This window comes from Tasmannia lanceolata, unplaced genomic scaffold (genome assembly GCF_043159265.1).
Source record: "Tasmannia lanceolata isolate RefF3 unplaced genomic scaffold, GAP_Taslan_0.1 ptg000007l, whole genome shotgun sequence".
NCBI classification, from domain to species: Eukaryota; Viridiplantae; Streptophyta; class Magnoliopsida; order Canellales; family Winteraceae; genus Tasmannia; species Tasmannia lanceolata.
Window position 1 is genome coordinate 2903094 of NW_027518684.1, and position 24219 is coordinate 2927312.

Below are 24219 nucleotides of genomic sequence, written 5' to 3' on the forward strand. Positions count from 1 at the left end.
CATGTTTTGAGTGTTATGTAACCTGATAGTAAGTTTTTACATGGAAATAAATTATTATATTTACTTAATTTCTTAAAAAATTTAACATATTATTTTTTATAACCATATTATTATATAAAAATAAAATTTTAAAATTGATTAAAATATTACTTTAAAAATTGATTGAAATATTTTAGAAAATCTACAAATATTTCTTTTGGAGAGTTGACAAATCCGATACTCGATATCCATGTGAACTTCTGACACTTGTACCCATAATGATTCAACAAAGGAAATATAAGAAAAAGCCTTTGCAACTAAAGCCCCAAACCCAATCGAACCAGAAAATCCTCGATCTCTCATCTTGTTTCAATTATGACATTAAAGTTCAGTATTAACAATGGATCTTAGACATTAAGACCGATTTATATTTTGGTACAATAAAGAATAACCTCTTATGAGCACTCCTAAGATGGTGTTTACACTTTATACCGGTCTTTCACCTATCCAATTCCAAGAACAAGCGAATTATCTTAATGGAAATTCTTAACCCGCATGGAACATAGCATGATCTCCCATGAATCAACTCTTCTCTTCTTCAAATCCCACAACCTTCTTAATGTTCATACACCTTGCCTTCAACCAAGAACAGAAATAATGGGATGAAGACTAGTTTAAGCTATGGATGTATTGGTATGTATACTTTACAAATTTATGAAGTAATGTATTTAACATATGATTCTTTTACATTTAGATATGGATGTATTCGTATGTATAATTTATCAAATTTGGTTAATGAACCCCTTGCCTTCAACCAAGAACAGAAATAATGGGATGAAGACTAGTTTAAGCTATGGATGTATTGGTATGTATACTTTACAAATTTATGAAGTAATGTATTTAACATATGATTCTTTTACATTTAGATATGGATGTATTCGTATGTATAATTTATCAAATTTGGTTAATGAACCCCTTGCCTTCAACCAAGAACAGAAATAATGGGATGAAGACTAGTTTAAGCTATGGATGTATTGGTATGTATACTTTACAAATTTATGAAGTAATGTATTTAACATATGATTCTTTTACATTTAGATGTGGATGTATTCGTATGTATAATTTATCAAATTTGGTTAATGACTATAACAATAGATAATCACATTGTCTAATTATTTTCAGAAAAAAATGATGACAATTATGGTGCCTTGCCTTCAAAATCACAGTGGTGATGATTACAGAACTGGCAATTGAATGGCGGTTTCCTTTGTTGGGTATGAAAATGGCAGTTGTCTTCATGGTTCAGTGTCTTCAGACTCCTACTCTTTCCTTGCTTGAGGTAATCAGACAACCGCTTGAGCTGCTGCCAACCTTGCAATGGGAACCCTGTGCAAACCAGAACAGAGAAAGGCTATTCATGAGACGATCGAATGCTTTCACGGAGACAAGTTTTAACAATTTTCCTGGAATTTGAAATGCTACTAAATTAAAGGGAATAGAAATTCACCTAAATGGGGAACAAGATACATAGTCCAATCCAGCTTCGGCGAAAAATGCAACAGAGGAAGGCTCGCCACCGTGTTCTCCACATATCCCCACCTATTTGATTTATTCATAAACCCATCATCACCTTCCGTTTAAAGAAGAAAAAAAAAAAATTAGAATCAAGCCCCCTGTCATATTACCTTCAAGTCAGGCCTGGCTCTACGTCCTCTCTCTGTGGCAATCTTTATGAGTTGGCCCACGCCTTTTTGATCGAGCACCTGAAATGTATAATAGGAATAGTTCATAAAATGAATTGAAGGGGGGGGGGGGGGGGGGGGGGGGGGGGGGGTGAATGATCTCTGTGCGCTTTGTGGTCCTTGTGGAATTGACATAAGAAGAGAATGTGTTGTTCCATCTGCACTGTGCCAAAATTGTGGCTGCAAACTTCAATGTAGCTGCAACCATTGTGTTCAGGAAACCAACAACAGATCATTGGTAACATTCGAATAATCTCTAATCTTGAAGGGATTAGTTTGGAGAACAGGATTTTTGTCTATTTGATGGAACTGAAATATGAAAAGAATTTGTTCAATCCGCATTGCCTCATAAGGGTCTGTTTGCCTGACTGGAGCCACAGTATCAAAGCCCTGGGTTGATGGGACCAACCAAAAAGGATGGGTAGTTCGATCGAAAGACTATGGTTATGTGGCTTCACTGAAGTTGTCTGCCTATGTAGCATATGCTAGATTGTGCTAGACATTTAATCTCACCTCAAAGGGATCGTTTTGGAGCAAGCCCTTGGATAGGTATATGGGGAGGAACTTTCCAACATCATCTCTACTATATCCAAATGTCATCTGTGTCAAGTCATTGGTCCCAAATGAGAAGAACTCCGCTTGCTCAGCGATCTGGAAATCAGTAACAATGAATAAATTCATTAAATAAAGAAGCAAAAAAAAACATATCTATAATAATACTAAATGGTATAACAATGGCATTGAAGGCAGATATAATACAGAAGGATTTTGATGGCCACCATAACACACCTCATCAGCAACAAGGGCAGCCCTAGGGATCTCAATCATAGTCCCAACCCTATAGCTTAGGGAGGTACCCATCTCGAAGAAAACCTTCTCTGCGATTGTACGTATCACACTCACTTGATGTCCTAATTCCTGCCACTCAACAACTTCAATAATTCAAAGACGCAAATGTGAGTGTTACGTGTGATAAAAGTATAAAACTCAACGAGTTCGAGAAAACCCACCTCATGTGTTTAGAAATTACAATCGAAGGGAATCAAGATTAGACAGTGGAAGAAATTCAACAAGTTCGAGAAAACCCACCTCATGTGTTTAGAAAGTACAGTCGAAGGGAATCAAGATTAGACAGTGGAGTTAATGGAAAGACCCCAAGCACTGCATTTCTAACAGACAAATGATTTTGTGCAGAAGAGTTAACGGTGGCATCAAAGGAGATTTTGGCCTATACTCAAAAATAGGATGCTAAGTTACATTTGGGTTCTAACATTTATTATATTTTCCATTCATGAGAAATTTTCTCTGTTTGTTATTGCGCACAGATTCCATGAATAGAAAAATCAACTATACTGTCTAATTGGTGCTCATGCTCATTGAACAGTGGGCCGCTTCTTCGATGGCCAACAGGTCATGAAACTTCACAATCTAATGATCATAGCCATGCGTATCCATTAGTATTTTCTGTAAACCAATGTAGTAACTTTTACTAACTGTCATAGAGCAAAATATTGGTCAGATTATTAGGAACATCATATTGGTTTGATTTTTAGGCTATGACCTATTGAATCCGCTCAATGGGCATGTGAGCCTTTGGACAGCAATGCTATACACCGAGCTTTGGTGGAAAGTTTCTTCATAGTATCGTTACTTATTCTTAATTTTTAGTATATTCATTAGCTATTCTTAATAGGAGGAAGTAAGGCATGCCTGTGGTGTTCCAACAAGAGGAACCATTATTTCTGGAAGAACTTTGACACCCTGATTGCTCATGGAAATCGCAGCCTCAAAGATAGCACGTGCTTGCATTTCAGTTAGCTCTGGATATGATATACCAAGCCTAACCACAGGAGAGTATACACGAGTTTATGACTAAACAAGAAAAAAATAGTACATATCAAAAACACTCAAAATCATTTTAGGATAGGGGAATGATCTCGGCACTTCCCTGTTTTTTATAAGAGCACTTCTTTATTGAACACTATTTTTATTGGCTGTTGATAGTTATATGGATAATGTAATATACTTTTAACAACTAACTAAATTGTAAATAATGAGAGGAGTGCCAATTATTTTAAAACAGGGGAGTGCAGATATCATTTCCCTTTAGGATATTCATATAACTTCATGGAATGGATTTTATTTTTCACGCCGCAAAGCATGGATATATGTATCAAAGTAACAAACCTGCATCCGCGGAAACCGAGCATGGGATTTACCTCAGATAGCTTCTCAATTCTTGAGAAAACTTCATCCTCGGTCATCCCAGTGTCGGCAGAAAGTTGCCCGACGATCTCATCGAGCTCCCCTTCTGGCAGAAACTCATGGAGTGGAGGGTCTAAGAGTCGGATCGTCACTGGAAGGCCTGCGAATCCCGACAAGGTCTAATAATATAATTCAACAAAGAATAGAAATAACTTAATGAAAAACAATAAAATCTAAAACTTGTATTTTATGAATACATCCACTGTAAAGAGACCTCTCATAAAATGGTTTTGTGTAAGCATTAAAGAACAATGATACACATTATCAACATATTGTTCATGATAAGTAAAGGAAAAATACCATCCATTGCACGAAAAATGCCTTCAAAATCTGATCTTTGATAAGGCAAGAGGAGGTCTAACGCTGCTTTTCTTTGTTCGAGAGTGGCTGCCATGATCATCTGTCTCACGGCTTTTATCCTATCATCTGAAGCAAAGAACTGAAGATCCAAACACAATAAAACAGAAACCACATTGCATTAAAAGAATAACTCTTAAGCATAAATTATGAAAATCTTTGAACATTTCTGTTGAAGTATAATGATATGTCTTTAGAATTCAGAAAACCATGGTAACTTGGTATGTGTAAGAGGTCCTGATTTGGAGACCATAGGCTACTATAAGAAGGTAATCTGAGCTCTCGGGTGGCTGAAGAAATAAAATCCAGCCATGAAGTGATGATACCAGTGTTTAAAAACGCTAATGTGACGCTGAACGCGGCCAAGAAAAATCCTTGTCGACTCGGCGCGGACGCGGCCAAGAACGCGGATGACGCGGTCATAACTCGGGAGAGTCAAAGGAATTTATTGACTCTGCAGATATGGTGCAACGCGGAACGTGGCCAAGGTAAAAAGGAGTCGACTCGGGCAAGTTCCTTGTCGAGTCAAAGAGTTTTTAAACACTGGATGATACTAACAAACTGCCCTAGTGCCTTTGTATGGTAAACTGCAGATGGTATTTTGTGCTGCGTGACTTTTAAATTGAATATCAAAGCAACGAATTCCAATATCAAAGGCGTCAAAAACAAAGGAATTCCAATATCAAAGCAAGGCAATATCAGCTCCCTAAAAGAATCTGTTGAGAACTTGAGATATATTTTGTGCTGTGTGACTTTTAAATTGAATATCGAAGTGATAAATAGACGCCATATATACCATGTGCTCTGTTCTACAAAGTCCTATCCCCTGTGCGCCATTATCTCTTGCTGTTAGCGCGTCATCAGGTGTGTCAGCATTGGCCATAACCTGTATTAGGACACCACATTTCTTAAAATAATCGAAATACTGAACTAACTTCAAGGTAAAATTATAGATAAGAAAAATGATCCAGAAAGTATTATACTGAATATAACCAGGGTATGTGCTTTCATCACCTCTATCTTTTGATCAGTTGTGAGCCCCAACATCTGCTCAATCTGCTTGGGTGAGTCCTACACCTAGCAGTTAGTGGGCACATTCTGATCATGAATAGATGGTGATGAAGGCCACCTGACTATTATTAGGTGTATGCACTATATACCAGATCATTCTCCAATCAAAAACATGTATTTCTAGGATTCCAACAATCCCAGCCATCAAGTATAAGATAAGGTGTAGGAAGATTTCTTTCCACAATCTTTTTTTTTTCCCCTCTCCCCTGCAGTACTCTCCTAAGGCTACTTATTAGTAGGTTATGACATGGGCGCTTACCTTGAGTTGCCTTACTTCATCAACCCAAGACATGAAGGTTCCCAAATCACCACTTAGAGCTGGAGGAGAGAGTTGTTGCTTCCCCAGAATCACTTCTCCTGTAGACCCATTCAGTGATAGCCACTCACCTTCCCTTAAAACATTCTCACCAATTACGACTACCTGCATTGTAAATGAAACCACTCATAAACTCTGGGAGTAGTTACATATATCAGAAGATCATATCGGTTGTTTTACCTTGTCGCTGTCATTTACACGGATGTCTGAGCAACCAGAGACACAACATTTCCCCCAGCCACGTGCCACGACAGCTGCATGAGAGGTCATGCCACCTCTAGCAGTCAGGATTCCGGTGGCTGCATGCATACCACCAACATCCTCTGGGCTAGTCTCTGTTCTCACCTTCACCCATGCAAAACCATAATAAAATTCCATGCACAGGTAAGAGGAGTTGGTTAAAATTTTAAAGAGGAAGACTTATGAGTTCATATATTCTTCTTATACTGGAAAATTTGCCCTTTACTTCTCCAAGAAATGGTATTGGTTGTCCAAGCGTTCATGGCTATGATTTGTGGACACGGACATGAGACTAGTGTCGCGTGTCGACACGGACACGAGTGTCGGAGACGGTAAACCCCCAAAATTTAGAAATGATGACACGGCTAAACCAGAAACGGGGACACATAAACACCAATAGAATACAATGGATATAATATTGGAATAAGAGTTTGTTTAGGGTTTTAGGTTTAGGAGGTAGGATAACAGCAAATATTAGTTAAAGAAGAGCAAAAATGTGTCGATACGCCTACATTAACCATGACATTTCTAGCAATACATTTACAAGTGTCTAAAGGAATGTCGACACGTGAAGACACAGGTGTCGTGTCGGACATGACACGGGTGTCGTGTCGGACATGACACGGGTGTCTTGTCGGACATGACACGACATGTGTGTCAGCAATAAATTCGAAGTGTCGGCTAAATCATAGGTTCATGGTGATGTTGATTGGAATGAATAACCATGAATAACCATTCTTTTTCTTAATTATCAAATGCCAATTGTTCAATGTAACTAAAGTCATGAAAGTAGGATTTTATGAAGTGAAGGTAACTATTTTAAAATTAAAGAAAAGAGGTAAACCCATTTTCAGTTACCCATATAGAGAAATCAAAACATACCAAGATAACAGCCTTTCCTTGTGCATGCCATTCTTCAGTATCATCAGCACTAAACACAATCTGACCCACTGCAGCACCCGGTGATGCAGGCAAGCCCGTAGCAATCACTTTGTCTTTGTACGTAGATGGGTCTTCAAACTAATTCAAGAAATAAAAACATGATGAAAAATGAGCCAAAGCAATACATACATGTACACATATGTACATGCATACAAGTGACTATGCCCAAGGTTTTAAATTTCGGTGGAAATCAGAAATTTCTGACCGAAATGTCGGATTTCGGTGAGGTAGAAAATTTTGGTGAAATTTCAAAAATTTCGGATAAAATTTCGAATAAAATATTATTTTATTAATCCCTTACAGAATTTCAGCCGAAATTACCGAAATTTTGGGATTTCGGCTAAAATTTCGGTTTCGGTTACCCCCGAAACCAAAATTTAAAACCTTGACTGGAAGTACCTATGTGTGCACTTGCATGTATCTTGTCACATAATCCATGTATACCTGTGGATGGAGAAGTTGGTCCAGATGTGTGGGCTCCACCATCTTGATGACGGACCGTGTATCCACAAGCCCTTCATTCACCATATCCACAGCAATCTTCACTGCACCTATACCGGTACGCTTTCCCGATCTGCATTGCAACATCCACAGTCTATTTTCCTGAACAGTAAATTCAATATCCTGTAATTACAGAAGAGAACCAATGTCAGTGTCACCAACAATAATATCGATGATCAAAAATAAATAATATCCCTTATATTCCATGACTCCTAAAAGCATCATTTTCTGTTCCAAATATAAAAATACCCTTATAATTTATAAGTTACAATACTTATCGATTTCAGAAAAGACAAGTGGATCAATTTTGGATATTAATTGAAAAATTAATGGATTCTATAATGCTTGAGCTCGTGAACTAAAGAAGCATAAAAACAAAGAGAAGAAATCCACTTCAAGATTGCAAACCAGTGGGGAAATCTAAATAAGTAGAAGAAACATGCAAATATGACAAAATTTTCATTTTTTAATATTATAAAAATTTCAAAATAAGACTTCATTTTATTGGATTGTAGAATAAGAGTACCATCATATCTTTATAATGCCTCTCTAGAATTTCACAGTTCTCCACAAGCTCTTTGTAGGCTTCAGGCATGCATTGTTTCATAACGTCTAGGTCCTCCGGTGTTCGAATTCCTGCCACTACATCCTCCCCCTGCTCAATTCAACAGCCAGCTACATTCAATAAAAAAGCAATAATTGTAAAAAGATACATGATCATCTAATAAAAGAATATAAAATCTCATTGACCAGCGTCGCCTAGCACTAAACAAAATGGCATTTGAGGCCAGTATAGTAGATCCAGTATCCTCTACTATAAACAGAGATTTTAATTGCTGTTTTTAAGTATGATGTCTCTAACATTCAGTATCTCTCTGACCATTTTTCCATCCTCCAATATTAAAATTATCTAACATACGATCGAAACATAAGTGGACCTGAGCATTGATGAGGAACTCCCCATAGAGCTTATTTTCGCCAGTGCTTGGATTCCTAGTGAAGAGAACACCTGTCCCAGAAGTGTTTCCCATATTTCCAAACACCATGCATTGAACATTAACAGCTGTTCCCTTTAACCCACTTATCTGATTGATGCTCCTGTACTTAATAGCTCTTGGACTGTCCCATGAATCAAAAACTGCTAGGACAGCCAAATATAACTGTTTCCGTGGATCTGCAAATACATAAAAAAGGGTTTGGACATATATCTACACATAAACTAAGATTTGATATGCAAATAACTCCTTTAATTGGAAATCAAGGAGACTTCATTAATTTAGTTCAACCAATCAAAAGCACTCTTGATCTAGGAAAATTGACAAAGAAATCCGTGATGAAAATGATGCAAAAATCAAGAGACTTGCGTCATATGATTACAAGTCCGAAGGGATGGTCTAAGAAATCATCAATCCTGTGAAACTACCAGTTACTCCAACAGCTTAAGCAGTTGGAGAAGGTGTTATTTAGTCTTTTATACTTTAACACTCCCCCTCATGTGTGGCCCCTCTTTTTAGGGTTTGCCTACATATGGCCCCTCTTTTGGGGTTGGCCATTCCATGTGGATTTTTAATATCGAGGAGGTTTGAACCTAGAACCTTTGTTCTGATACCATGTAAGAACTACCAACTACTCCAAAAGGTTAAGCTTTTGGAGTAAGTGGTCGTTTCACATGGTATCAGAGCAAAGGTCCTGAGTTCAAACCTCCTTGATGTCCAAAAATCCACATGCAATGGTCAACCCAAAAGTGGGGTCACATGTGCCAGGTGTGGGCCAACCCAGAGAAAGAGGGGCCACCACAAGAGGGGCAGTGTTAAAGGATAAAAGAAAATGCCTTCTCCAGAAGCTTAAGCTTTTGGAGTAGTCGGTAGTTTTCAGAAATCCGTTCATTTAGAATTGAGTCTACCTTCAAGTTGGATGAATCAAGGTATGACCCATTTGATTTAATGAGACCATTGTGCCCAGTGGCGGAGCAAGGATTTATAGATAAGGGGGGCAAGCTTATACGTAAGGGGGGCAGGCTTCAAATCTTAAAGGGGGTTGGGCCCAATTGAGTTTGGCCCAACTCAAAGGCGACAGCTGCCCCGCTTACTTCGCCCCTGATTGTGCCAACCCACTCGGTCATATCATCATTTCCTATTTTTTCCCAGAATTTCATTTTCCAGACATTATTACAATTCCTATATGTTTAAACAAACACACCAAAGAAAACCATGACCCGCCAGACCAAGCATGTCAACTTGGCTAACCCTGTTTATAGAGTTGATAACTCAAAGGAGTCAAACCAAGCCAAGGTGACCAGCTTAATTAGAAACAATGCGTTGAGTGCATCGAGGATATTTTCAATTTTTTTAACTTCTAATCCAATATGTTATAACTAAGGAGAAAGGCAAATGTGTTTGCACCTGAAGGAAACTGTTCACCCTTGGCTTCAAGGTATACTTTCTTGTACTGTGCAACAAGCTCTTTAAGATCAGAAGCTGTTAGCTCAGTGTCAAGACCAACTCCTTTTGTAGCTTTCAAGGCCTCTAACTTTTCCTCAAACAATGAGTGTGAAATTCCCATGACCTCCACATCCATCAAAGTAAATATATTTAGTCATAAAAGCTAAAAAATTGAAATATATCATTGAGTATAAGTTCATAAGCATTATAACATCACATTATGTAGAAGTTAATGAGTTTCAGTGTAATTAGCCATGTACCACATCTCCAAACATGTCTAGAAAACGTCGATACGAGTCGTAGGCAAATCGCTCCCCGCTTTTTGCAGCCAAACCAGCAACCACTTCGTCATTGAGGCCAAGGTTAAGAACAGTGTCCATCATGCCAGGCATGGAGATCTAGAAGAAACAAAGAAAGAGTAATAAGCTACCCTGCACTGTCTAATGAATCATAAGGCTGGAGTCCTACCACTTTGACAGGTGATATTAATCCAATAACTCAATGAAGAATTACATTGGAAATGTTCCCATGTGTAGCGCTTACACACAATAAATTTATATTTGCTCATCAGCCCCCTCAAGTTGTGATGAGATAATGGTGAAGTGTGGACCACCATTCGGGGTACAAACCTACTTGGATGGGCCCCATTTGGGTGTTTACATGATACATTGGATAGTTCACTCATAAATATAAAGCAGTAGTTTTTCTATAAACTAATGTTTACTATTCTCTATTCAGACTTCTAAATCTTATGTGGGTCCCACTGCAATGGTAACAGCCAATAGGAGTGTGTCTTTAGAAATCTTACCGCAGCCCCAGAACGAACGGATAGTAGGAGTGGTTTTGAAGGGTCGCCAAGGGAAGCCCCCATATCCTTCTCCACAGTTTGTAAGCCCTCCAAAATCTCCTCCCACAGCCCTTCTGCAAGTTTGTATCCCCTTTCTTGGTATTCTTTACAAGCCTCCGTTGATATTGTAAGCCCTGGTGGGACCGATAATCCAATGCTCGCCATCTCTGCAAGGTTTGCTCCCTTTCCACCTAACTACATCAGAACCATGGACCCAATATTAAAAATCTCATATAAACATCATGTTAAAAAATCAAGTGAAGTGATATATTCCCCACTTTACTTCCCCAGGCCACCTCCATTTTAGTGCATTTATGACTACTATTTTACATTAGAAGGGGGTGGGCGGGGAAGAAAAGGGGTGAATGTATCATTTCCCATAAATCAACTTGTTCAATGATCTTGACCATTAATTTTTTCGGCCCATTATTTTAGACTATTGACATTGGCACTGCCATGTTTTTAATAATTTCACAAATTCAGTTTTTCTTTTCTTTTTTAATTGGCTTATGAGAGATTTTTGGAAACTGTATTCGCCTTTGACAGCTGTTTAAAGAAGAAAAGACAAGCCGAGTTTGTGTAATTATTAAACTATGGTAGTGAGTAGCCCAAAAGACTCGGTTTAATTTATGTCTAGAACAGTGAAAGATGCAGATCGCTCACCAAAGACTTCATGCCCTTGTTTCCTTCACTCCTCCCTTTGCCGAAAGTGAAAACGCTCTGTGTGAATAGATGATAAACAAATAAAATGCAAATAAAAAAATAGTATTAGTAAAGAGAAATTACCCATCTTTTAATTCAAAGTTCAAAGGAAAGAGAGCGGCTAAGCTCAATCCCAAGTTCTCTAGTTACTAACAACCATGAAGAGAAGTTTAGAAAAACAAAAACTAGAAGGGTGGCAATATAAAAAAAAAGGGGAAAAATATAGTTACTCCCCTCAATTTTCTAACACATTGACCGATAACCCTGTAGTTTCAAACTACTCCCCCTGACTTTTCAATGTGTATAAGGTAGACCCCATTTTTTGAAACATTATCAATGCTAATTAAAAACATAGTGGGCCCACATTGATTGGATGATCCAAAGCATTCGTTTTATGAGCCCTGACATAAATAGGGTGTGCCCAAAATATCAGTTCCACAGGATCATCCTAACCCTTCAATTTATGGACGACCGTCAACTGAGGAGATCAACCTTATACACATTGAAAAGTCAGAGGGTGTAGTTGATGAGTTTGAAACTACAGGGTTATCATTGAATGTGTCAAAAAGTCGAGGGGGTATGACTGTATTTTTCCCTAGTGCTAAAATGAAATCTCTGAAGTAAATCACTAACCTTCTTTGTGGTTGGAATCGGTGTCACTACAGCTCGCAACCGGGAGGAGCTCTGGCTCTGGGTTTGAGCCCGCGGTTCACTTCCGCTCGACTTCAAATCCAAGAACCCGTTTCTTGTGTGTCCATTTTGTATAGCTTGGACTCGGATCTTAGTCGGGTTCGAACATGATCGACTGAGCCCAAGCCCAACTTCTCTAAGTAAACCAAATCCGACCACAAGCCTGTGTACGTAGACATCCGTCGTAAACGCTATAATGCTACCTTTTATTACCGAAGACATTTCTTGCTTTCTTAGACCAAATTCTCCGGCCTTCAATAATTTACCAAAAAAAACAAAAAGGTATGTGAGAAGAGCTTTTATATTCTGTACCATATGAGAGTGTGCACCATATAAAAACTCATATGGAAAGGGAAGAAATCCAGCAAAAAAAAAAATGTTGTGGGGGCTCATATTATTAGATGATCCAAGCCGTTCATTTGTTTGTGGACAACTTAGATAGGCCGTGCACCGAAAATCATCTGCATTGGATGATCTTAACCGTCTGATCCATAGATGTTTCTATTATTACGCCATCCATTTCAAACCTTTACGTATCATCCAATGGAAATAATTTTTAGCTTATGTACGTTGGGACCGAAGAAATGAACGGTTTGGATCATCCAATAGTATGGGTTCCACTGTATAGTCTGTATTCTCTTTTGCTGTAGTTGCATGTACACCATATAATCCCGTGCACCTTAAGGCTCTATTCATTTGTTTTCTCAGGAAAGGAAAAGAAAATGTTTCCCGGGAATCTGACGTGGCATTAGAAAAAGAAATCCATGGAATCTGTGCATGAAAAGGTTTCCCTGGACTGTTCACTTGCGCAGGAAAAGGTTTCCAGGGAAACTGCTTGCCCTTCTTTTTGCACTAGTTTCCCAGGGAAACGAAATCCGTATGTTTTTTGTCAGAAATGAAATCCCTAAAGGGGGGGGGGGGGGGGGGGGGAATGGTCTTTTCCATATCATTTTTCGACTTATTGCGGAAATTCCACTTGTGTAATTCTATTTTCACTGTAAAGCAAGTGAACACCAGAATTCTATCTTGTCAAGGAAAAATAGAGGCTGTTTTCTAGGGATTTGCTTTCCAGGGAACGCAAGTGAACAAAGCCTAAGAGAAAAAAAATCGTATCATGAAGATATAACAATCTATGAAGGGAAGAATTTTTATACTATGCACGGGTACATGCAAGTACATCAAAAAAAGTTAGCGGGGCTCGTATTATTAGATGATCCAAACCGTTCGTTTGTTGGGGGCCGATTTAAGTAGATCATCTCCAAAGGATGATCCTAAACATCCGATCGGTTGATGTTTCTACTGTTGTGTCATCCATCTTAAACCTCTATGTGGTAGAGGGTTAGGATCATCTTATGGAAATAATTTTTGGCCTATTTAAGTTGGGACCCAACAAACCAACTGTTTGGTTTATCCAATAATATGGGTTCTACTGTATTGTGTTTGGTTTATCCAATAATATGGGTTGATCTGGTCCGTTCACTAGTGGGCCCAACCATGGATCCCCAATCCAACTATATATTGTAGTCTTTAAATCTTGACCGTTGGATTATTTTTTCACCACCTATTTCCGGATCTTGATTAGCTAGTGACTATTATCATCGGTCCATTACGATCTTTTTAGCCACGAACAATTCAAAGTGGCTTCCACCACAATGGACGGATAAGATCAATGATTGGACCCTCACTGGGTCAGAAGTCATTAAACCACAAATATCCGATAACCTCGAGAATTGAAATCCCCTAATAAAATATGCCCATACCTGGTGGGCCCACTGCAGTTTACACTAAATGATCCTAGACGTTAAATCCACGAAAGTTCTACACAGTTACCACTAATCGTTTAAACCATCTACATGCGACCCACTGATTTGAAGATCACTGCAATTTTTCGACTACTAAAATCAAACAGAAAATGAGAAAAAGAAAAGAGAAATTACTTAAATACCAAAGAAAGTCGATGATCACACAAATATTTTTTGGATTTCAATCGAATTTAAAATAAAAATCATATTTTGCTCTAATGAAAAACAAAAGAAAAGTCTATAATCTCTCGATCTTGTCTCTGGAGTTAGGGGTGGCAAAATTGGCCAAACCGAATCGGAACCGAGCCGAAACCGAACCAAAAATTCAGTTTCGGTTTGGTTAAACCAAACCGAAACCGAATATTTCCAATGATTATAAGTAAGGGGTGGCAAAATTGGCGGAACCGAACCGAAAATTCGGTTTCAGTTTGGTTTTACCGATTCAAATTTTGGTTCGGTTCGGTTTGGGGGTCAAACTGAACCGAAACCGAACCATTGCCACCCCTACTCTGGAGTGATAAAATTAAAATCAAACAGAAGTATGAAAAAATTATTAAAAATTTAAATCTTAATCTTTCAAACTTAAAGTAAAAATTACGAAACGAGAAATCGAAACACCGTACCTTTGGAATTTGAGACGATCACCGTTCCTTTTCTTTTTTTTAGTTTCGGAGCTTCTGGAATCCGAAAATGGTGGCCGTTTTTTTCGAGCTTCGAGGGTGCTATACAGAATCCGAGACACGGGAAATAAAATGGTCCGAATGAAGGATTCAATTACCTAAAGACCCCTGATAGTATAACACTGCAAATTACTAACTTTAGTGCGGTGTTTTTGTAATTTGGATCGGTTCTTGTGCTTTGTATAAGTGACGAAAAAACGGTTTCGGTGGGCCCGGTACTTCTGGTTCGATATAAGTGCCACGTGGCAAGCTTCAGACGCAAGAGGTGTAATCACCTCTCTTTCTATCTTATCCGTGCACAACATCATATGTTCCTTTCCTCCCTCAAGTGGATTTTCTTACACACATGGGATGGGGCCTACTCTTTCGAAGACCCCAAAATGGGAAAATGACATATTCGCTCCTATTTTTAACTTGGGAGAGCCCACTCTGGTGTAAAAGAGTAGTTATAAATACACTAGAGGGGCTGCCCAAGTAAAAGCTGAGGGACAAATATATAATTTCCCTGAAAAAGTTCTCTCGATGATCCTGACCCTCCAATTTGTGGAGACTTTCCTGTTGAATGCGATACACTTATTAATCTGCATTTGTATTATCGGAATCAAGAATTGGAATCACATTTTGATTCTCCCCCGAGAAAAAAAAAATCCAACAAAAATTCCATTCTAACCGGGGCAGAATCAGAATGCAACCATCAGAATCTAGGGCAGGGAAACAAATTGCGACATTTTCTCCCTCTAATTCCACTCTCGGGTCAATTCCACCCCTTGATTGCATTCTCTCTTTGAACCAAAAGCCGGAATTAGGTGGAATTAAGCAGAATTGGAATCAAATCCTGATTCCAGCGCTTGAATCCGGCAATCCAAACGCATTAGAATTAATAGGGACAAAAAGAAGTTCTCATAGAATTTGCACAAGCTATAGAATATGGAAAATCAACAGAAGGATCTGAAGTGGGAGAGGATGTGATTCTGAAGTATAAGACTAGGAATAGCCCTTAGTAGAAGACTTGAGAAGGTTCCAGCTACTATGCTCTCAACTATCTATAATAACTTCCTTGTCTATGAATTTTTGAGAATAGACCAGGGCTGATGTTGAAGAATAGAATTTCTGGACATATCACCAGTCACTGCTACCCTTTACTAAACAAATGCTACAGGATGCAGAACATTTGGACTCTGGACTCCAAAGAAAAGGTTCAGACATAATTCTTGTTCTGTTCTATTGAAAATTATCAAGCAATCTACCCCACCAGAATCCAAACATACCACCAATTGATCAGCCCATTGGATTTGTGTTCTGTGTCTCGTGTTGATGGCCCATGAATGAAAGTCCAAGCTCATTCACCAGAACTGGTGAAGACAGTCTGCCCACAGATCAATTTCTAAAGAAAGATAACAATATGGATGTAAGAATTACTGCTAGTCATTTGCAAATTAATGCTGCTAAGATTCTGACTGAATGCTAGGATACTAGGATGAAATGTTGTTCTTCGAATATTAATCCAAGGCTGTTCTTCAAATATTTTAATCCTAGGATGAAAAAATAGGGGGAAAACATAGCAGACTAAATTTAAAACCCATCTATGGGTGTAATATTTTCATCTAAAACTCAAGGTAAGCAACAAAGAGTGCCACATGTGATCAAATCACCAGTATATCATGTTGGCAATGCATTCTGAAATCTGAAAAAAAGCGTAAACTATGAGTAATGGAATACAAGTCTAATATACACACCTAGTGCTATACTATTATATTACCAGAGCAAATACACATCAACATAAAAAAACATCAAAAAGTAGCAAAGAAGTATAAGGTAGTTTTATGGGGGGGAGAATATCATTTTATTAACATGTAATGGCAAAAAAATAACGTTTTTTTTTTTTTTGGCTATTTCAGGTGTCTGAGTCGATGAGCAAGCCGGATATGGATTAAATTTAACTGGACCATCTCCAGTAATAGAAAATTTCTCTCACTACTATACTCAAGCGATTAATTGTGCCAAGAAAAATTAAGAATCACAAATTGTCAAGCTATACAAAACTTGTAGCTCATTAACTCTGAAGTACAAGAAAGGTTAGCTGTAATAAATTAATAATTAAAAGTGTTCCCCAGTAAAAATATCAAAATGATGGAAACACTGAAGCACAAACGGAAATCACACAAGAATACACAAAACAGATCTGAATTAATTGGAAAGTGATGATTAGAGCTTTAAAAAGGTACTTCCATTATTCAATTCCAAGTCCCACAAATCATTATTTAAATTCTTTTACTCAAATCAGATCAGATGGTTGATGCAAGCTAAGAGTAAGAAGAGCGTACATGAATCCGCCGATTAATAGGAGTCCTGCAAGAAGGGCAATCCTTCATTCCTTGTTTCTCATGAAGATCATTGCATGTTGTGCAAACAACTTGATGGGCACAAGGAAGGAAAAGAACTGACATCTCCTCGGTCAAGCACATCACACATTCCCGTTCACGCAGGACATTTCCTAATTCCGGGAAATATGCCATCTCAGACATATAGTGTGTGTTGGCCTGCTTAAGAACAGGGGTGGTTCTACCTTCCGTGAGGCTAGAGGCATAACTGCCATCTATGCCCCGACGTAGGGCCGCCATTTTTGAAGAGTCGGACTTCAGTTTCAGTTGCGCAATCTCTCTCTCAAGCCTCTGGATATCATTTCTATATATTTGGAAATCGTTTTCTGATTTTAATCTCATCATGTCTTCCTTTGACTTAGCCGAGACCTCAATCTGCTCTCTTTCTTTTCTTCCAGAGTTGGCCTGCGTAAGTGCTTCATCCTTCACCTTCCCTTCTTGTCTCCATCTAGCCTGTAATATTTTTTTACATGAAAATGCACCCAAAATACAACTAAAATTACTCATTTGTGAAAAGAAAAATGGGCATTTGATCAAAGTTTGAAACTTAAATTCAAAGGAAAAGGTAAAAGGAAAAACAGAATAAATCTAGGGAAATGTTATCAGCACAACCATGTTTTGATATTTGCACAAGCACATCTTATCTTCTATTAATTTTTTTTTAATGGTAAAGATGTGTATTAGAATAAAAAGGGACGAATTCCACGACCGAGGTGGTCATTTATAAACTGAAAATTGCTTCATGTAAAGTTCAATCTTATCTTCTATTATTTAAAGAGCTGTCAAAGGTCATTACCGTTCCCAAAAAGTTCTTACAAGCCAATTAGAAAAAGAAAAGATATGCCGCGCTTGTGCAATTATAAAAACATGGTTGTGCTGATAACATTTCCCCAAACCTAGTGCATCTAAAAGATGATAGCCACTCACTGCGTGGTTGTGAAATAAAAGCAATTTACGCTAAACCTCAATCAAGAAACAAACCAACATTTATACAATGTCATCTCAAACCACTTACCTCAAGTTGATCTTGGAATTCTTTAGCTTGTTCCAGTTGCTTCTGAAGCTGCGAGGGTTTACACCTTTCAGTCACAAGCTCCTCCTGAATCAAGGCCTTCTGCTTTTCCCATGACTCGATTTTTTTCAATGTCTTCTTCTCCCTACTTGAAACTTCCTTGCAACTTGCAGCCGATTGTGCAGCCCTCAATTTTGCACCCTCCATTTTCGATCTCAATTCAGAATTCTCCACCTCGAGTTTGCGGACAGCAACATTAGCCCGTTCAAACTGGCCACTAGCTTCACCCAATGCGTTCTCCATCTCTAAGAGCTTTTTCATTGTGTTCTCTTCCAAACTTTGTTTCTCCTTTCTAAGACGGGCCACTTCTTCTTTCTCCTGCCTCAGGGTTTTAAGTTCTGCTTTGTCCTTACCTAGCCTACGAGTAACCTGCATTATCTTTTGCTGGGCCCACTCTGACCACTCTTGCATCTGGGTCTGCAGCTCCCGCACACCAGAATCCAACTTTAGCATCACCTCATCCTTCTTATCTTGAGGAACCAACTGACCGACGATCTTATCATATGAAATTCCAGAGAAGCTACAATTTGGAGTCTCAACATTACAATTAGGTTTGGAAGCACCTCTGTTTTTTGAAGGCAATGACGAAGGAAGTTCAGTATTAGCCACAGGTAATGGAGATGCACTATTATTGACTTTCTTGGTGCTGGATGCCAAATCAGCAGGAGGTCCCGCATTAATAGAAAGATTAGTACTTCCATCTGCTTGAGGTGTACCCACCCCAACTGCACGACTAAGCTTTAAGGAAGCATTCTTCAAATTTGTGGCATTGGAATCTGATACAGACTTGCATTTCTTTTCCAAGATCAAACCACCCAAGTTACTGGTTTTACTCACTCTCAACGACCCTTTAGCTCCATACGCTCGGTAGTTTTTTTGTACAATAATTGGTTTTTGCCGAAGAATAGATTCTCTCTTATAACTATTTGTATGGCCCTTTTTGCTACCACTTGGTTTCCCTTCTGGTGCGGATGATTGAGACATGGTTTGAACACATTCCCTAGCAACAGCTGAGAGTTCATCCGCAAGATTAGCTGAAGAAACTGGAGTCACTTTCTCTGGAGGTTGCCCTTTAATAACAACTGGATTCACCATATTAGACATAATATCACATATATTACTTCTGCTTGATGTAGATAACTTCAATGGCGGTAAGTTGGTGATTCCACCCACATTGAGTATGTCAGATTGAGAACTCTGAGGAAAAGGTAACAAAGGGTTTGGCTTATTAGGTTTTGGACTATTAAGCGGGGGCGTGCTTGTAACAGAACTGCTAGCCTCTGATTTAACTTGCGGAACAGTAACAGAAGAACTTTCCGTTGTCTCATTATTTCCAAAACTACTCAAGGGATCACCGTCCATTGCACAAGCATGAGACAAGTTCATATCGCAGATCAAAAGACACCACATTGCATCGCCGGTGCTGAAAAATGGCCTAACCTCCCTAAGCACACAAACCATCTCCGCCACAATGTACTTCTTCCACTGTGCTAAATCCTCAAAAAAGTGATCTCTAGAAGAATCTATCTCTCGAACATTACTAAGAAATGCTAATGTATTATCAACAATATTCGAAACTGTGTCTTTATACCCATAGCAAAGCCCTGACCTCAACATGGTCTTTGTAGCAACCTCCTCACTATACCCAAAATAAGTGATCTTTTTAATCGCGCTCTTAAACATTGTATCCAAATTGCTCAAAATGAGTTCTTTTAGCTGAGTTTCCAAAAGATTGCCCCAATCCGAATCTTGGAATTCGTCTGCTTCTAGTTCTTCTCTAGACCGCTCACACCCTAAATCCGATGTCCCTCCAGTTGTAACTGAAGACCCAATATCGGATTTGAACACATTGAGCTGATCTTGACTAAAACTACACAAGTCACAGACACCATCTTGTTCCACACACGGATTGTTTTGAGATTTTTCACCAGTAAATTCATAGCTCGAGCATTCAATCTGTGGTGGGCGGAAATTTCTTTCATTCCTACTTCCCTTTTCTTGAACTGAATTTGAAGATGACATTTGTCTAGTACCCCTAGCCACATTTGCCGTCATACTTTAATGTTGATTGACCTATATTCTACACGTTTTTCAGAAATCCTTATTTATCAACAAATCTTCAATGCATTACAAAAATTTCAATTCTACAACATAACAGCATGAATCAAGAACAGTCAACAACCATTTGTCAAAAGAATAATAAATATAAAATTCTATGAATAATCCGAGTGATTGAGGCAAGTAGACAAGGAAAATCAGTAATTAGTAACAAAATGCACAAACCAAAAAAGATTGCATCAAGAAACTACATAGAAAGAAATCCATCAACAGTGTCCCCCAAAAGCAGAACAATGTATATTCAGCACATGAAAACAATAGATAAAACAATAATACACAATATCAATCAAGAAAGATGAAAAAAAAAAGATAAAAAAAAAGAAAGAAATTCACAAATTTGTCTACAGATACATAAATAGAATATGAAAATGAGATTCATAGAAAGAAAACCTAGAAAACCTACGAGATTTATTGGTGAAAAGATCCCCAAAAAGAAGCGAGAGATAATCAGATTTCTGAATGCAGTTGGATTGATTACTACGTACCAGATTTGAGTTCTTATTGATTCAATCGGTCAAAAAATCAATCTAAATCGCCACAAAAAAATGGTGAAAATCGATTCATGCATTGCAAAAACCCTCTCTCTCTCTCTCTCTCTCTCTCACTCTCACTCTCACTCTCACTCTCTCTGTGACTCTTGTGTGTGAAATTTAGGCTGGGATTATATTTTGTTGGGTAACCATGGTTAATCCACCATAGAGTTTATAGCCTAACCGGCATCATAGTGCTGAGCGGGCCGAACACCATATGATATGTGGGGCAACCTATAGTGTAGATCCATATCATCCATCCATTGTAAAAAAAATGACATGTGTCTATGATCCAGACCGTTCGCCCATGGATACATAATCTATTATACAAGATAGATCTGTCATTTTACTTGATTCTAGGGAATCAGAAGAGGATGTGGCCAAAGTAGTGACAATGGGGGTTGGGAAAGCAATAGCTATAATAAAGATGGTGGCAGAGGCAGAGGAATGGCAGCGGGAATAAGAAGTGCTCCTATTATGTAGGGGTGCAACTTGGATTGGGTCGGGTTGAGCTTTTACTAAAAAAAATGGATTGGAATCAACTCGAATGTGCCTTGATTTTATTGTAAAAGCTCAACCTGAATTCCCAAAAATAGAACCGATTTGCACTCCTAATCAATGCTAGAATCTTCATGGGAGGCCATCTTTCATGGTGAAGAGTGCTTCCCCATAATCCTCCATACGTGATACTTTATGTGATCCCTGCTTCGTTGCTGAACACTCGGCATTCATTAGAGTTTAAATGCCAATGGACTTGCAATGAATGCCGATTTCATGTTTGGTTGCCAGTATCGTATTGAAGCTCCATTTGACTCCCAGACGTATTTAGGACATCGTCATTGGCCGAAAATGTATCAGGGCTCAAGTGATTCACCGAAGCGACGAGACCTTGAAAGCTGCTTTTTCAAGTGTCAGTAGCGGGACGTTCTGTCAATCGGGGAAGGTTTTTGGTGACAACACCTGGAGATATCTCGCTTTCCGCCTCTTTAGAATTCAGAAGAATCGTCCGAAGAAGGAACCGAACCCGTTCTCGAGATGTCCCTTCTGGCTCCAGCTCGCACCCACAGGGGCCCGCCCTGCGAGGCCAGAGTGGGCTCAGCGGTCAGCCCCCATTCGAATGACGTTAGGGGTGTTTCGCTTTTGCCAGATCTAGAGAGATACTACGAGTCCTCCGTCCCAGAAGAAGCTATGGCTGACCTGGTCCGCCGATTTGACCTTTTCAGACAAGACCTTCCTTCCCTCTTTCTTGCTTGTAGGTTGGCTATTTGTCAGCACAGGTTTGGCGGCATAGGTAGCATAGGCATAGACGAAGAAAGCAGAAGCATAGGCTTGGCTGCTTCTGACTCATTCTCGGCTGCTACTGACTCGGTAATCTCTTGCTTACGAGAGAAGAGGAATTACTCATTTATATACTATGGCAACTCTTAGTCATGATCGCGCACTCGACGAAAGAGCTTTACAAGCGGCATTGCCCTTCTTCACTCACGCGATATTGCTGGATCGGGCTTTCGCCCGCGCTAGCGCGCTACGGCTTACGCAGTTGATCGGATCAGATAGCCCTTCGGGACTAACAAAGATAGAGTGGCAGAGGTAAAAAAAAAAAAAAGATTGATTTTATTCACGATCAGCTTGACTTGCTTCCCTCGCTTGTGGTTCAGGTAGCTCAGCTGGTTAGAGCAAAGGACTGAAAATCCTTGTGTCAGTGGTTCGAATCCACTTCTAAGCGGGCGAAGGGCATGAGAGTAAGGGGCTCCCCCCGCTCTACTGGACATCATCTTCTTTTCTAAGAAAGACGGTGTTTGCATGGCGACACCTCTGTTTCACAAGCCGATCTCCCAGATGCCCTATTAGGTGAACCCTCCTTTCCATCTCTCCAATCTACTACAGAACCTAGTTCATCTCCTATCCGATCAACAAAGTATCGATCCGATCTGACTAGATAGAGGACGGCTAGTAAAGACTGAAAACGGCTAACTGGCGCTTCCCCAGGGTATTGGACTTATTCTCGAGCTGACATTTCAACCGTGACTTTCACTTTCACTCTCGCTTCTTCGTCGTCGCTTCCGTCATTTGGAAAAAGAGAAGAAAAGCTTACCGAGGAGATCAGGAATGAGGCTCCGATCGACGGCATTCCGGAGGTAAGACGACGAGATTCCTCTGAGAATCGGGTACAAGAACGTATTGTCGCCGCAGTTAACGGAAGAGTCCCCGAGGCATCCAAGCTTTACTAACTAATAGGGGTGAGGGGCCGGCAAGCGCGTACCAAGCCATTCGAGGGTAGCCAAGCAAGGAAATAATAATGAATTAGATCTATGTCTACCCGGAGAGTGAAGATGGAATTATTTTACTCCCACTCCTAGCGTGCTAAGCCGTAGTATGCTTTTTAAGAAGATCCTTCCCAGTGTGCCAAGCCAGTTCTCCCCTTAGCCCCTCGTTTCGTATACTCCACTCGTTCCCTTCGTAAGTAAGCTATTTTTGATCCGATAAATGTTCTGTTACGATCGAAAAAATGCTTTCAAAGCGGCTCCTAGCAGACTTTGGGGCAAAAAGACCTATTGGATCAGCATCTTCTGGATCTTCTTCACCAGTGGTTTTTCCTGCGCCTCCCGTGCATACAAAACTCTCTCTCTTTGGCTTTTCACTGAAACCAACACGCCGGCGGAGTTTGTCTTTTCTTTTGATGGATAGAATCCCCTCTTCGTGTATTTGTTGTAGTAGGTGCTGATCTACAACCACCCTCTTCCTTCGTCTTTAGGAAAGAAAACTCGACCATACCATAGAAAGCCAGGCTGAGACGCCTGATAAAGAACAGAGTGTTGAATGGAAGGAAGAATAAAAAATGATCGGGAAGCCGGAGCGAACCTATGGCCCCCCCTATCTTATTAGTCCCAAAACAGATGTTCAAACCAGGCTTCTCGGACACGACCGCCGATGGGGGCAATTCCAGGATATGCGGAAATGAAATTCATTGCTCCCCTCCTTGCTTGAGGAATAGTTTCACTAAAATGGAGACGAACCGGAATAACGACCCCTCATCCATTAGTGCATCCATGAAGTCAGAAATGCTTGATTGTATTCAGAACCTCGTAAATCAAAGCCCAGTTGGGCAAAGAGGAGCTGTGAAAGAATTTTGCTCGGGCATTGTTATATTCCATCAAGAGAAAGGAGGCAGACTGGTAAGAAGGCCGACCCTTTCAATTATGGGGAGCTTACCGGAGACGTGTAGCCGCACGTAAAGGCGATAGGGAGAGAACAATGGGGGAACTCATGATTCAATTGCCATGTATTTAGCTATTGAGCCTCAAAGTTTATGTTTTTATGTGATCGCAGCATCAAAAAGAAAGTCTGAATTTTCCACGGAACAAAAAGTAGCAACGCCCCTTGGCGAAGGGTCTTCCAAGCCCTGAGATCGCTGAGTGCCGCGCGCTTCATTAATAGCGAGAGGCATAGGATCAAATCCGTTCGAAAAACACTTTTCGATCGCCGCTCCCGGTCGTGCCTCGAATGTATCTCAGGATTCTCTTTGCTGCTAAAAAATGCGTT

At 39.5% G+C, this 24219-nt stretch overlaps 2 protein-coding genes across 4 annotated transcripts; both read right to left on the reverse strand.

Moving 5' to 3' along the window:
* Positions 1-993: 993 nt before the first annotated feature.
* Positions 994-14677, reverse strand: PPDK (pyruvate orthophosphate dikinase). 2 transcript variants are annotated; one of them, XM_077384498.1, is made up of 21 exons: positions 14519-14677; positions 12037-12345; positions 11365-11421; positions 10663-10896; positions 10115-10252; positions 9816-9978; positions 8352-8587; positions 7940-8068; positions 7357-7536; positions 6853-6990; positions 5911-6075; positions 5674-5835; positions 5140-5229; positions 4287-4425; positions 3909-4086; positions 3432-3561; positions 2511-2639; positions 2235-2372; positions 1665-1742; positions 1487-1578; positions 994-1365 (listed from the first exon to the last, which is right to left on the reverse strand). In XM_077384498.1, exons 2-21 carry the CDS (start codon positions 12313-12315, stop codon positions 1323-1325), a joined length of 2898 nt encoding a protein of 965 aa, XP_077240613.1. In that variant the 5' UTR covers positions 12316-12345; positions 14519-14677; the 3' UTR covers positions 994-1322. The 2 variants fall into 2 exon arrangements, with proteins under 2 accessions (XP_077240613.1, XP_077240614.1); XM_077384499.1 differs by lacking the exon at positions 3432-3561 and having other exon boundaries at positions 3941-4086.
* A 793-nt stretch (positions 14678-15470) lies between these two features.
* LOC143881432 (putative E3 ubiquitin-protein ligase RF298) lies at positions 15471-20769 on the reverse strand. 2 transcript variants are annotated; one of them, XM_077384501.1, is made up of 4 exons: positions 20632-20769; positions 17972-20101; positions 16900-17409; positions 15471-15959 (listed from the first exon to the last, which is right to left on the reverse strand). In XM_077384501.1, the coding sequence occupies exons 2-4, from the start codon at positions 20081-20083 to the stop codon at positions 15915-15917; spliced, it is 2667 nt and encodes an 888-aa protein (XP_077240616.1). In that variant the 5' UTR covers positions 20084-20101; positions 20632-20769; the 3' UTR covers positions 15471-15914. The 2 variants fall into 2 exon arrangements, with proteins under 2 accessions (XP_077240616.1, XP_077240615.1); XM_077384500.1 differs by having other exon boundaries at positions 15473-15959; positions 17972-20108.
* Positions 20770-24219: the final 3450 nt, after the last annotated feature.